Source organism: Camelus dromedarius, chromosome 2 (assembly GCF_036321535.1).
Source record: "Camelus dromedarius isolate mCamDro1 chromosome 2, mCamDro1.pat, whole genome shotgun sequence".
Taxonomy (NCBI): Eukaryota; Metazoa; Chordata; class Mammalia; order Artiodactyla; family Camelidae; genus Camelus; species Camelus dromedarius.
In genome coordinates this window covers 4,853,453-4,868,091 of record NC_087437.1, presented here as the reverse complement: position 1 = coordinate 4,868,091, position 14,639 = coordinate 4,853,453, and the positions used below count along the sequence as shown (strand labels likewise).

Below are 14,639 nucleotides of genomic sequence, written 5' to 3'. Positions count from 1 at the left end.
TGTCACCTCCGTGCTTTCACCCTCCGACTTGTCAGAGGCGGCAGTCCTGAGAGTATCACAGGGGAAGGGAGAGCGATACAGGGATGGGGCCGTCAGAAGATTGGGCAGAGGCGGGATACCAGTGTCCTTCAGAGACGGAGAGTTCGTATTTCCAAGGGATGCTAGTAAATTGGTATCCAAATAAGGGGTAATTGAACTGGCAGAATCCAGCACATAGTTGGTACGCAGTATGGCTGAAATAAGCAAATTAGGTAATAGAGTAAGTAAATGTTGGCCAAGAATGAATAAAAACAAGAGTGAGAAATTTTTAAATTCTCTCATAATTAATATTTCACCCGGAGTTGATCAGACCCATTGATGGTACTTTACTGTGCATTGCCCTCTCGGAAGAAAACGATCTCCGTGGAGACAGAGCAGAGAGCTTCAGCGTCTGGGCCAGTGAGGAGCACAAGGGCCCGCAGGAAAAGCAGATGATGGTTTCTGGGGAATGATAGTAGAAAACAGAACTCAAGGAGGCTGCATTTAGCCTAGAACTATTTCTTTGGTTTTTAATTTTACTTTTTTACCCTCAAAATAAAAAGCATAATTTGATGGTACTGTTCACCAATATTAACTTATTATAAGTTCTGTAACTCATTTCAAATCCATTTCTGTAAGTAACACTGTTATGTTGGATTTATGACTGAAATCCTCATCTTGAGATTGCTGATAAAATGTACTGTCAGCCCTTGGAATCTGCTGGTTTCGTATCTGCAGATTTGGAGGGCCGGCTGTGTTACTGCAGGGCTCTGTCCTTGTACTGCACTGTTTTTTATAAGGGACTCGGAGGTCTGCAGTCTTTGGTACCCGTGGGCTCTCAAATATCCCCCTTGCATACTGAGGGATGACTGTTTTCTGTTTAGAGAAATGTATCACTTTATACAATTTCATATACACCAGAATACTTAGATATAGATAGATTTTGGGAGAAGTTAAATTATTTGAAGTATGTTTTTGGATAGTAGAGGTTTAAAGAAAATCTGTAATAAAGACTTTGTGAATTGGAAAACATTTTGTAAACTTGGGTAAGTAGATTGTCCTCTGATTTATAAATTTCATAATTTTAGGATTTGATTTATAGGTTTTCTTAAAATAGGCTATACCTAAAATGACTACTACCAACAGATAGTTCGTTACCACTTTTCCGAGACATTTGGGTGTTGCTCAGCAAGGTCTCCATAAACCCCACCAAGGTCATATGCACACACATGCACAAAGAAATCTCCCCGTGTCCTCCTGCCTTAGATAATTACATGAAACCTGAATTCTTAACGCTAAACAAAAGAATATCAATGTGCAACCCATAATGTTTGAGTCTGCAGTTTTATTTTAAGCCAGTCTACTTTTTCTTTAGAAGTATACATAGTACGAAAGTGAATTAAATTATTCGTTTTCTTATGTAATATAAACTGTTTTGAGCAGTAGACTAGAGATACTTTTTTAAATACTTATTAGTTCTCAGTATCTGCACAGGCAGCCTGGTGTACAAGGAAGAACATGGCTTTGAGATCCAAAAGACCCAGTTTAAATCTCGGGGTCCTCACATTATACGCCTTTGAGCCTGAGCAGGTAATTGTTAAGCAAAAGCTTCTTTATCTGTAAAATTAGAATGAAACCTACTTTTTAGACTGGCGGGAGGTGGTGGACTGAGATCATGGGTATAAAAGAATCTAGCACTATTTCTTGGAACCTCTTTCTTATCTTTAAAGTGTCAGAATCCCAGAGGTCTTGTCTAATGCCATCACTTATTGACTCAATGATTGGTTCCCTAGGAAACTTCTGGAAGCTGGAAGCCACCATAACCATTGTAGGATACCAAAGGCATCCTTTCAGTACATGATTGAGGACTAAATAGTAGAATTAAAGAGTCGGTTTATTTTTGTAAACTCCAAGGGTTTAATTCCCAGGCATAGCTTGGATAATAAGAGAATCTGGAATAATTAAGTCATACTTCTGCCAAAGCAAGACTGAAATATTTTCTAAAAGAAGAAACAGATTCCCCATAGCTTCAAAGGGCTGTTACCCAGTGATGTGTGTTGGTTTGTTTTTTATTTATTTGTGGTGGTTTTGTTTTTTGGGTTATTTTTTTAATGACTGATAATGTCCTGTCAGCATCCCCAGGGAAAGTTGCATTCTTTTTGGAGTGTTTGACATTCTGCCATTGGTTTCCTGCTGTTCATAAGTAATTACAGCTCTCCTCTGCCTTGTGTCCCTCTGTCCTTATTTTTGGTAAATATAGGAAAAATACATGAAATCTTTCCTGACTCATTCTGCTCATCCTGCTAGTCTCCCATCATCCTGGTGCCTCGTTCTCTGTAGACAGTCATGACTCAGCAGTCAAGTATATGGTTGCTAACCCAAGAGAAATGTATCAAATGTATGAAATAAATTTCCTTTTTGCCTTTTGAAGAGAAGAGGGCTGGCTTTGAGCACGACAGAGACTCTGCCCCATTTCTGTGTGGTGTGTAGCAGAAGGGAAGGCTGGGGTGGGTTTTCCTGGTTCTGTATGAGGAAGAAGTCCTCCTGGTGGTGCCTTCTCTTCTGCAATAATCACCATTAACGTGTGTATTTCGACACGTGTGTAACTCACCCTGTGTCCCTCCCAGTGTAATCGGAGGCACAGGCCTGGTTTGTGTCTGTCTGCAGCCTTCTCCGTGTTCACATAGTCGTATATAAATGTGTCCATGAATGTAGAGATGTGTTCCACTGAGATGCACTTTTATGGAGATGGTTGGCATTCTTCACAAAAAATGCATTATTTTGACTTCCAGTAGCATTGTTATTTTCCTGTTTTTAACTTCATATAACTGGAATCATACAGTTTTTTGTTTAGAACTTTTATAGTCCTTAGATTTATTCCTAAGTACTGGATATTTTTGGCAGTAAGCCAGAATAAATGTCTTAATTTCATTGTGAAATCGCAAAATACGTTTGATGTTCATATACGACTTTTTGTTAAGCATCCTTGTTAAACCCGTCTTGTGTATGTGTGTAAGACACCTTTGGGTTTGATAGCAGCTCTGCCACTTGTGGTGGGACCTTGGGCAGGTCACTTAACCTCTGTGCACACTTCCATTTATGAACTGGGAATAGCAGTCTGACTTCACTCCCGTGGCTGAATGAGGTACAGGATATCTGAATTGTTTAGAACAACACTTGGCATGTTGTAAGCAGAGTTAGGAGGGCCTCCGGTGACCATGGTCCTTCCCCAGGGCACTGACCGGTCATGGGACACATGGGTTTGAGTCGGTCTGCACTTGCACCAGAGAAGGTGGTCACAGTTCCTGGGTGGTAGGGGAAGAGGAGAGGTTTAAGTAGTGTGAAAGTCACCCTGATTTAAATTATGGGTCTAATTGGTTTGGGGATACTTAATTTGTTTAACAAATGAAGAAAACCAAATATTTAACAGTAAGTATGGTTTATCACTCAGATATTTAGCAATACATACTCCTCTAGATTTTTGCCTACGTAGTTTGTTTTAGGGGGAGGAGAGAGATTATAGAGAGATTATCTTTGTTTCTTAATTTTCCGAGATTTATAAAAATGAGCATTTGTGAACTGACAATGAAAAGGAAAAAAAAAAACTGGATTGACTCTGCCCCCTCCACCGTATTTGCATATTAAAACTGAGGTCCAGATTTTCAAGATGAAGCAATTTTGTGATTCAGTATTTTACGTGCACCCCTCTCACTCCCTAACCGCTGGGCTGGAGCATCTGGTCGCATGGAAAGACCACTAGATGAACAGAAGGCCTGAGGTCCTGTCCTTGCTTTACCGTATTCCAGCCAGAAGATTGTGAGCAAGTCATTTAATTTCCTGAACCTCAGTGATTTTTTTTTTTCATTTGTTAAAGATAATGCTCACAAAGTCATTAGGAGAATTCATATTGCTTAGCAAGATCCAAAAGGGGTGCCTGTAGAAGTAATTCTGTAATGTAAATCAGCTCTCAGTCTTTGCCTTGTTACAGGAGACCAGTCATCTAGTAATGTGAATGTGAACGGTTAAATTATTTTAGACCGTCTGATGCTGTGTCCTTGTGGCTGGTCACTGCACATAGCGCTTTGCGGCTTGCTCTCCCACTTCAGAAAGTAAACATGAACTTACCTAGCTTGTTTTGCTTTCCTTAAATAAATCGTTTTTTCAGTACTCATGTATCAGCAAGTTATCTTAAAATAGTTTGTTCCACTGATAGAATCTGTCTTGCATTCCAGCCTCAGTAAGGAGAGCTGTTTCTGTTTTATCGTTCACATCAAGGGAAGTTGTTTAAGAGAAAAAGATAAGCCCTTGGCTGAACTGTTTGTGGCTGTGAGGCAGAGAGCCTGTCCTCCCAGCCAAGCCCAAGGGAACATTGACCTTGGAGCCGGGCACCTAGGACGCTGTATACAAACAGGCTCCATACACTGCTGCACACTTCTGAAGTGCCCTTTGAGCTAGTCTGGGGACACTGGAAACACCAGTCTTGTTCCTTTAGAGTCACATTTGAGTGGTGGTGTTTTATCATGGTGGCACCCAGTTCATCATGTTTGCCTATGTCTTCTTCTAGGAGGTTTGTAGTATCTTGTCTTACATTTAAGTCTTTAAGCCATTTTGAGTTTTATTTTTGTGTGTGGTGTGAGGGAGTGGTTTAACGTCACTGATTTCCATGCGGCTGCCCAGCTTTCCCAACACCACTTGCTGGAGAGACTGTCTTTTCTCCATTGTATATCTTGCCTCCTTTGTTGAAGACAGTTTATCATGTTTAACTAATGATTTTAGCTTTGTATAAATATCAAAATCCTGCTCAAAAGGGTGAACATTTGCTACCACTGAGGATATCATAATAAATGTGGATTCTATAAGTAATTCCTAGGAGATCTAAAGGATTTTAAACCAGGTCAGCATTAAAGAAATAAGGGTTGGCACTGAAGAGTGGTCCTCATATATGTGATGGAATTACTAAGAGATCATCAGTGCTCAGAGTTCTTCCACTTGTTTTTATGTAACTTGCGTATGCATCTGGAAACTCGACAAGGAGCATTTGATTATGGATTCCCCCGCCCCTCCCCCACCCAGTAGTAGAGTTTGTGTTCAGTTAGATGTATTGCAGCATTAGAGAATTATCACTGAATAATTGTGGACTTGGAATGTGAACATGATGGCTTTCAGATTATTTAGTTGAATTCCTACCCCCGTCTATCAGATGAATAAACAGAAACCATTTCACCATAAACATGGAAGGATTTGCCTAAGATCACTGGTATCAGACTAACTCTAGAGATAAATCTTTTAATTTCTAATTCAATACTTTTTTTTGCTACAGTAACAATGAAGTTTGTCAAAATTATAACAAATTGTGAACCTTGTTGACCTTTTACAATGTGGAAGCGTGTCTCCCACGGGAGGCTCTGTCTTGTTCCCTGCACACCTCTGCGCACTGTCCACACACTCTGTCCTCTGCTTCACAAGCATTGCATCTGACCTTGGCTTCCTGAGATTTCTACCTCCTTCCTTGAGCTTCCTAATGAGATCCCATACTTCCTATGTGTTCTAGGTGGATTGGATGCTCCCCCGACCAGGAGGGCAATCCTGTCAAACATTGTCTCAGTGCAGTAGGTGGTGTCAGAGAGTGACCCGGTCCACAACAGCCTTCGGGTGGGCTGAGCTGCTCATGGACCTGGAGGGGTCCACTTGAAATAAAGAAGATTCTCTCCTGCGCATTTCCCCTGTTTGTTTATGATAACTTACTGTCAGTGTTATTTAAATGGCAAACTTACGTAGTATGGCTATATTTATGATTTTTTACATTACTCACGTGTAAGAAAATGACCAGTCTTTAGTTTGTCTCTGTTGTCATCATTGGTTAAAATGCAGGATTTAGAATTCTAAGTATGTGTTGCTGTAATAGGTGCCTGGAATACTTACTAAGAAACGACGCAAATCCAGGGATCCGGGACAAGCAGGGGTACAATGCAGTCCACTACTCAGCCGCGTACGGCCACCGCCTGTGTCTTCAGCTGGTGAGGCTGTCGGGTTCCTACGGGGGGTGGCGGGGGGTGCCAGGAGGGGGTTCTGTGCTGACTGTAGGAAAGTGAGAACAAGTGAAGCAGGAAACAGATGCCATTGCTTTTCAACTTGTTTAGAATCCCCGTACCTCCTAAATTCGTATGTGCCTCATTAAGTTTTCTCTCATTCCCTTTTTCACAAGGAGAGGAGAGAGGAGAAGGTGAGCTCCCTGGGGAGCACTGCTGGGTCCTTCCCTTAGAGGCCCTGTGCCCACGCAACATCACCTCCCTGGCCGCTTTATGTTCTCCAGAAGGGTCTGAAGAGCTGTAACTTTGCCGTGTGGGAGACATAAACATCCCTGTGAGGGGAAGGGTCCCCCTGTGTATTTGGAGCCCTGAAAGGCCGCATCTTTTAGCAGTCTCTCCTGACAAGGGAGACCCATCTTCTGCCAAGGAACTTTTTATTTCAGTTGTGGTCTCATTCTTGAAAATACACCATTCACCCCACTTTGCCAAACCAAAGGAAAGTAAAAGACATGTTCAGTCAGTCTCAAGTGTGTAGCAGATACTTCAAGTTGGAGATTTCTTCATTTTGACTTAATTATATTAACATTGTGTCCCTTCAAGGGGAAATAAAACTCAAGGAGAGTGGGTATAAAAGCTAGAAAAAGGAGGTTGACATAGTCAATATCGCATTTAGAATCCTGCTACAGAAATAAGGTTAGATTATTGTGATATCTTGAGACTAAAATCTTAGGCCCACGTATATAGATTTGTGGTCTATTATATTGTATGATTGTTTATTTGAAAGACTTAATTTTTGGAGGCAAAGGAGGCAGAAGTTGAGAAGAGTTTAACAAGGCTCTGTAACTAGAGACATGCAGTTAACATTTCTCCCTTTACTGTGCACGAACACTTCCTCATCTAAATTTTTTTTTAATTTTATTTCAGATTGCAAGTGAAACTCCTCTAGACGTAGTAAGTATTAGTCAGTGTGCCCCCACAGTTCAGGGTATTGTCATTACTTACTTGCTCTCCCTGGAGCTGAAGCCTTCTTTACACATGCCTGGGGACAAGGTAGTGACGGGGAGGGAGGTTCTGACCTGGTGGTCGCGAAATCGCGTCCCCCGCAGACTCTGAGTTTATAGCCCTCCCTCAGAGCTCTCCATCTGTGATCTTAGCGCACTTTGGGATCATCTGTTCTACAAGCTTGCTGAGTTTAGTTTTCATAATACAATGGTCTGGGATTTGCAAATTCATATTCAGGTATCAATTTATACCCTAAAATGAACTTGAACTTGGGGGAGGGGGCCAGGGAATTGACTGCTCTGGTGTCTAAAAGTACCATTTCTGACATTTTCTCTCTCAGTTAATGGAAACCTCTGGCACAGACATGCTGAATGACTCAGACAATAGAGCAACAATAAGCCCTTTGCACTTGGCCGTGAGTACTGCCTTCACAGCCAGCGTGATGGCTGCTTCCTGAAAATGTCTCCTGCCTATTTGTGGTGACTCACCCTAATGCCCAGAACTTTGGGTCCTTATAATGATGATCATAGAATTAAAACTGTAAGACCTTTCTTAATTCAGAGAATTCTTCCATGTACTTTTGTTTTATTTTAAAAAAAAAAGGTCTTTGAGCTTCCCCTACAGCCTACTCTCAGGAGAGACCGTGCCTGTGCTGTGAATTTTAAAATGACCTGCCCGAGCAGAGTGGCTTCTGACGTCTTAAGCAGATGATAAAAGAACTATAATTTCTGTGGTATTTCTACAACTTTGCTTACTTTGTGACTTTGCGGTGCTGACGATGTGTGTGCGTGCTGGTTCTTCATTGCTTGTGGGATAGGATTTAGCTTCATAATCTCCAGTGACCCTTCGAGCTTAAGATGCCTCTGGACCCCTCCCCTTAATGCCCAACGTGAGAGGAGACGGTTTGAAGAGGGTGTGACAGCTCTCTGAGTCAAATGTGGGAAGGAGTTAACCTCAGGAAGTTTCACGCAGAGCCCGGTCCAATTCTTCCTGTGCTGAAAGAAGAATTTATTTTTGAAACAAAGCATGTTGTAAGGGGGCGGGGGGCACTCTGAGAATCAGGAGAATTTGTGAGCCCTCTGATTTGAAGTCTAGCAAGATGCCTGTAAGGGTCTGTACTGCAGTCACCATGGATCATTGCGAGTTCAGGACCCACTGCAGTTCTGCTCACGTGCCCTGCGATCTTCATCTTAATGTGCTCCTGGCATCCTTTCTAACACTGCCCCGTGGGCATGGAATTTTCTGCTTTGTCTTGCTGCCCCTTCCTCCCCAGCCACACTTCCTGCCGTGCCCTAAGTAACTGAGGAGGCGTGATGAAGGTTCCCGCTCCCTTGCCCTGTAGGTTGTTGGAAGTGCTGTCTCCTCTCCAGACTCACATGAGGGCGCGGAGTGGGAAGCCGCGGGTCACTGGGAGAGGCCGGGAGGGCTCTGAGCAGATGACGCGGCGCTTCCTCTGCTTCGTCTTCTCTGTCACCTCACAACCAGGAGCGCTGTGGCTTCTCCAGCGTTTACTCGGGCCAGACTGTGCACTTGGCCGCGTTTTGGTTACATTAACTCAAACCTTTAGCTTTGTGAACTAGTTGTTTGCTCCCTGGCTGCTATGAACAGTGCTGCTGTGGACACGGGCATGCTCAGTAGTGTTGTTAAGCTGAAGGAAACCGTTTCGTGATTCCATTGCTGGGCTCAGTGAACTATCGGCACGCCACCACGTGGGCACTTTGAATCGATCCCTAGGGGTTTTCGGAAATTACTTGAAGTGACTTTTTCCTCCCAAACTCTCCCAGCCCGACTGGCTGGAGGCCTGAGGACACTGGCCAAGGTTCCTGCCCTCTCACAGCCCTCCTCTCCGCCTGTCACAGCTGTCCCCCAGAGGGGAGGTCCCAGGGACAGATCATCCTGGCTCTAGTCATCTTGTTCCCCCTCTTTGTTGTTATGCTGTCTTCTGTGTGACTCTCACAGGTCATGTTCAGACGCACAGCGTTGTTGACCTGATCTGAGGAACTGGGTTAGAGGTGTCCCTGGTCGCCCAGCCTTGCAGGGAGGCAGAGCAGTCTGCGCTCAGTAGGCCCCGGAGCAGCTCCGCCCCTACCGGACTCCTGCTGGCTTCCCCCAGGGGGCGCTATACAGGCCCTGATACCATGTGGGGCCCTCTTTCTAGCTGAGTGTCTTTTTTTCAGATGAGAAGCCGGTGACATTTAGGTCAAATATGGTTGATTTTTATGTTTTTCGATTCCTGGTGACAAGTTCACCTGCGATAACTTACAGTTTGCCTGTAGGTGCTGAGTGGCAGGTCTGAGTGTATCAGAAAACCACTGTGAAAGTCCCTTGGCCAAGGGAGTGGCCAGAGTGAGCTAGGGAAGCCGTTCCTTTCCCACCATAGCTGGGTCTTGCTGTTCCTTATGTCCCACGCAGCACCCAGTCCAGTGAGAACAGGTGTTCAGTTGACGTGCTGGCTTCTGAGATGAATTATCTGGAAAGCCCCTTTATCAGGCTGTAAAAAAGTGTGTGTCAGTTGGGTTTCAGGCAAACCTTCAAATCTTCCTGCTCTTGTTGCACAACGCGGACAGTGCCTGGCACACGGCAGTTATTCACACAGGGCTCAATCTAAATATTTGTATGTGAAAAGAAATGTTTATTTTAAGATATGGCATGTTATGGGATGGGGTGGTCATTTTAATTTGAGAAATTAGAAGACTTGGTACTGGCTTAACTTCAGTTGCCAGCTGTCTCTGTGATTTGAGCAGAGTAAAATTTGTGTGTACACACACACACACACACACACACACACACACACACATGGAGCTGAGTGGGAAATGAACTGTGATTAAGAACATGGACTTTGGAATCTTAGAATGAAGGCTTTAATTGAATCCATGTCGCACATCCATTGACTATCTGCCATGAACCAGACACTGTGTACTCACAAAAAGACCTCCTGTCATCGGAACTGTTACTACTTGCAGAATACTCATTCCCTAATGCCGTAGCCTACTGTTGGATTATTAGAAAAACTTACAGTTAACTTTCTTAATTACCAGTATAGAAGTTGTAGATTATCTCAGATACAGTGACATGAAGACAAGCTTGCTTACTGCTCCCTTTATGTTTTCTAGGGTATCAGGGGAAGTCAGTCTGATCGTGTATGTTTTTCATTTATGTTTGTATTTGGCCCCAGGCCTATCACGGTCACCACCAAGCCCTGGAAGTGTTGGTGCAGTCTCTGTTAGATCTGGACGTGAGAAACAGCAGTGGAAGAACGCCCTTGGACCTCGCAGCTTTTAAGGGCCACGTGGAATGCGTGGATGTCCTCATCAACCAGGGAGCCTCGATCTTAGTGAAAGACTACATTCTGAAGCGAACACCTATCCATGCGGCCGGTATGTCAGATGCTGTGCGTGATTCTGTTTACCACTTTCCACCTCATTCTTTCCTCTTTCAGTTTCTGGTATATTATACTCCTGATGATTGTTTTAGCAACTTTGACTTTAAAAATTCTATTCACTCTATTCTTGGAAAAGTCACCAGACTATAATCACCTTAAAAAACTATTATCTACCTTAGAAATTGGACGTATATAATAGTCTAACTTCTGGAGTACTTTATAAACAACAAAAAAAATGCAGAACTTTTTACTTCTTTTTGGGGGAAATTATTTTGGGTTGATACGTGGTTTCATCTAACAGTTGTGCTCAGTGCACACTTGAGCAGACAGGCGTGTGGTGCGCCTGCCTCCTGTGAGAACCGCTCCATGACACGGCCATGTCAAAGTGCAGAGTCTAACCATGCTGTCGCGGTGACAGTACCCACCAGGTGTCCCCCGCTCTCCATGGGGGTTACTGCGTGGCAGTGCTCACTTTGAGTCATGACTCCAAGACTGGTATACCTGAGAAATGCTGCTCAGGCATCTGTGTCATCCCCAGTGGGCCATCTCCGAATGACTAGATTCGTTTCACTTAGTCTGTTTGTACAGAGCGATCCTTGAGGACTCATTTGACCTCACGTCTAGTCATCAGGAAAACGTGCCGTTTAGAGGGCTGGGAAACTAGCACCCGCTGTGGCCCCGGGGCAGCCTTGCAGAAGCTGTCTGGCGTTCAGGCAGGCTTCGGAGGCAAAAATTTTGATAACAGATTAAAAGTCCTAATAAATGTATGTATATAAACTGCTATAATGCTAAAAATAAGAAGTCAAAGTGCCATCATTTTCTGTTACCTTATTCTGAAAAAGCGTAAAGTTATACATCATTCCGCAGCTTGAAATACTACACTATAAGCACATTACTTGCAGAGCTGACTTAAAGCTTTCGTGGAGTGTTTGCCCTCTTCATGGATGAATATTGGAACCAAGACATTCATGAGCCCCTCAGAACTGGCTGACCAATGCCGTGTACTTGATAAGTCCTGTCCACTGAAAGAGTTTCAGGGTTCCGTTAGCACCACCTGTTCAGTGAGCGTGAGCCTGGTGTCTGTGGACGCCTTCCACGTTGGGAGGTCTGCCCAGGTGACACTTACCCCCAAGTCATGAAAAGGACACTGAGTTTTTTTGGAGGTGAACCTGTCTTTTCCCACAGGGTTATGCCTGATGTTCGGGTACTGAGCTTAGACGATACACTCACAAGTAGCTGCCGTGTGCCCAGGGTCAGTGAATCCATAAAAAAAGAATGGGCCAAACAGAACATCCTTGAAGCATCCCCAAGGATCACGTCTGAAATCGGGAAAGGAGGACTCATTGTCAGGGATAAAAATATTTCCCAGAAGCTCTCCAGACTTCTTAACGTCTCAGTGGGCAGAACTTGAAATCGGTCACTGCAAAGAGGACTGGACTTGATGTCATTGACTTGGTCTCCTCATGATTTCATCCCTGGCTGGAGGCAGGCCACCCCCCGACCACACTACTGCCACCGGAGAACTAAGCTGAATGAGTGTCTATAGGCAGGGCAGGTGTGAGTGCTGGCTGAGGTCCTGATCTGCCGTGAGGAACTCATGTCTGTTCAGTTTTATCATCAAAGGCAATAGAAATCTTTGTGTCTATAGATACTTTTCTTTGTTGCCTGTAAAATTCAGTGAATAGGCCAAAATTGTATCTAGAAAATGTGATTTAAGATGGATATTTTCTATTTTTTTCATTATATATAATTGCTGAAATTTTAAAATATCACTTTACAGCAACAAATGGTCATTCGGAATGCTTACGGCTACTGATAGGAAATGCAGAACCACAGAATGCAGTAGACATTCAAGATGGGAACGGACAGTAAGTGTTAATACTTGTTAGGTTATTTGGTGATGTGTGTTCATCTTCATACCTTGGCCCCTCTTTGAAGTAAGTCTGTCGCCCTGTGAGTGAGTAACATCAGACAACGCCCTTCAGGCACGCTTTAAAGTCGCACCACCAAGAGGACATGCTGGGTTCTCGTGGGCGGTCTGGGTGGTGACACTGAATGTGCCCCTGTTACTCAGGACCCCGCTGATGCTGTCTGTTCTCAACGGGCACACGGACTGCGTCTACTCACTGCTGAACAAAGGAGCCAGCGTGGATGCCAAAGACAAATGGGGAAGGACGGCCCTGCACAGAGGGGTGAGCGGACACATCCCCACTCCTTTCGGAGTTGTTGTACCTCCTTTCACCTAAAACTGAAGTAGGCTGTCTTTACAGTTTCCTTCATTAAATTTGTACCAAATAATCTTTACTGTTTATTTCAGTTTCTTTAAACAACCACAAAGCACAACTTAATCCAGAGAATAGTCACGTTGGAACAAAATCTTTAAAACTCTAAAACCTTGAGTAGAATTAATGTCGGTATTACTTTTTTCCATTATCACAACTATGTTCTTACACATTTCTGTCTTAACTCTTTGACCTTCGAAATAATATTTTCATTGAATTCAAAGTTCCTCTATTCCTGTTGTTCGTATGACTTTTGTTTTGACAGAGTCAAAATAAGCAAGTTCCAGGACAAATACTGGGTTACTCAGGAAATGATAAATGCCTTAGTTGGTGGGAGGATGGGGCATGCAGACTTTAGAATTCCTGATCAGCTATAATTGGCATGTGGTGCCCGACATAGTGCATTCAACTCCCTGCAAACAATCTTTCTCTCAGGCAGTCACCGGCCACGAGGAGTGCGTGGACGCGTTACTTCAGCATGGTGCTAAGTGCTTGTTCCGAGACAGCAGGGGCCGGACACCCATACACTTGTCAGCCGCCTGCGGGCACATCGGAGTGCTTGGGGCCCTGCTGCAGGCGGCGGCCAGCTCGGAGTCGAGCCCAGCCCTGGCTGACAGTCACGGCTACACGGCGCTGCACTGGGCCTGCTACAACGGTTAAGTATAAGCGTTCAAGCTCCAGTAGGTGCCTGGGACGTGCCAAGGAGAGACAGCGGGCTGGGTCACAGCAGTGTTCACGGGAAAGTCTCATTTATAAGGTAGACGTGCCGTTTAAGAGCGCAGGAAAGTCTGGGGACAATCCCCCCATTAAGGGCCACTCCCGTCCCTTGTGCTGAAGCAGGAGACTAGTCACAGGTGTGTGAGATAAGCGATCACTAAGGTTAAATGTTTTTTAGACCTTTGCTTCGATACATATTTTGCATTTTTAAGATACTTGCTTTAAAAAAACAAGTATAGTGGCTGTTCTGACGTTCAGCTGACTGCCTTCCCTGAGAGGAGAATTCTGTCTTCGCTGGGAACCGTTTTGACAGATAATTGTTGAGTTAGGGTAAAGGAGGCGAAATTGGAATCTTGCAAAATTACAGTTTAATTAAACGTTTTCATTAGCATTTCTAGCTACAGTGTTTTGATGTTCACGTTAACCCTTTTGTTGGGATAGAGAGTTCTTTTCTTTTGTTCTGAGCACATTTTGTTCTCTCCTTGAGGATTGTCCTGTGGTTACTTGTTCAACTGAGTACCAAGGGTTCCGTAGAAAACTTGAACAGTTAAATATATTGCTAATTCAAAAGCTTAGTTCTGTCAGTTTTATTTTTACTGTCTCAGGTCCTTAGCCAGAACAGTTTTGAAAACTGCAAAACCGTTGCATTTCCACTCTTTTTTTCATTTTCCAGCTCAGTTAAGTAGGTATTTAATGAACATAGCAAAATAGTCAAAGAGTAGTCCTAAGTCAAAGATACTACATTTTGCCACTGAAATCCGGTTTGTCTTTATAATGTAACTTGACATCTTACAAGTGTAAGGAAAACCAAAAACATCTTAATATAGTAGGAAAACATCCACAGATGTGAACTTTATTTAAGACGTCAGTGAGATAAAACTGTTTTGAAGCAGACTTTCCTTGGTTCTTTTCAGTGTTAAATGTAACAGTGAGAATTAACCATTGGAAAAATCAGACAGTAAGGTATTTTGTCAGGTGGAGCATTTAGTTGTGGAACTGCTGCCGGAGCCCTCCTTTGGAGAGCTGCTGCCTGTCACAGCGTCCCATCAGGGCTCTGTGGAGAGCTCTTCTCCCGCGATGAGTGCCTGCTCTGTCACTGCCGAACTTAGACTCTCTGAGCACGCTGTATACAAGAGACAGAATTTTGCACAAACTGCGTGCTTGGTTGCCATTTAAAGATCATAACAGGTGCGTGTAATTTCTAGGCTG

The 14,639-nt window shown here is 43.7% G+C and overlaps 1 protein-coding gene across 12 annotated transcripts in view; it reads left to right on the top strand.

Moving 5' to 3' along the window:
* The window catches only part of ANKRD28 (ankyrin repeat domain 28), a 156,435-nt gene that overhangs the window by 130,194 nt on the left and 11,602 nt on the right, over positions 1–14,639 (top strand). For 11 of the 12 annotated variants that reach the window (XR_010382871.1, XM_031468010.2, XM_031467723.2 and 8 more), the window contains 7 exons: positions 5,924–6,035; positions 6,972–6,998; positions 7,390–7,464; positions 10,225–10,426; positions 12,212–12,299; positions 12,506–12,623; positions 13,149–13,368. Coding sequence is in view for 11 of the 12 variants with exons in the window: in XM_031468010.2 (XP_031323870.1) it covers positions 5,924–6,035; positions 6,972–6,998; positions 7,390–7,464; positions 10,225–10,426; positions 12,212–12,299; positions 12,506–12,623; positions 13,149–13,368 (842 nt within the window). In the remaining variant the exon portion in view is untranslated. Of the gene's footprint in view, positions 1–5,923; positions 6,036–6,971; positions 6,999–7,389; positions 7,465–10,224; positions 10,427–12,211; positions 12,304–12,505; positions 12,624–13,148; positions 13,369–14,639 lie in introns of those variants that run through there. The other variant, XM_064490871.1, reaches the window with a different exon arrangement.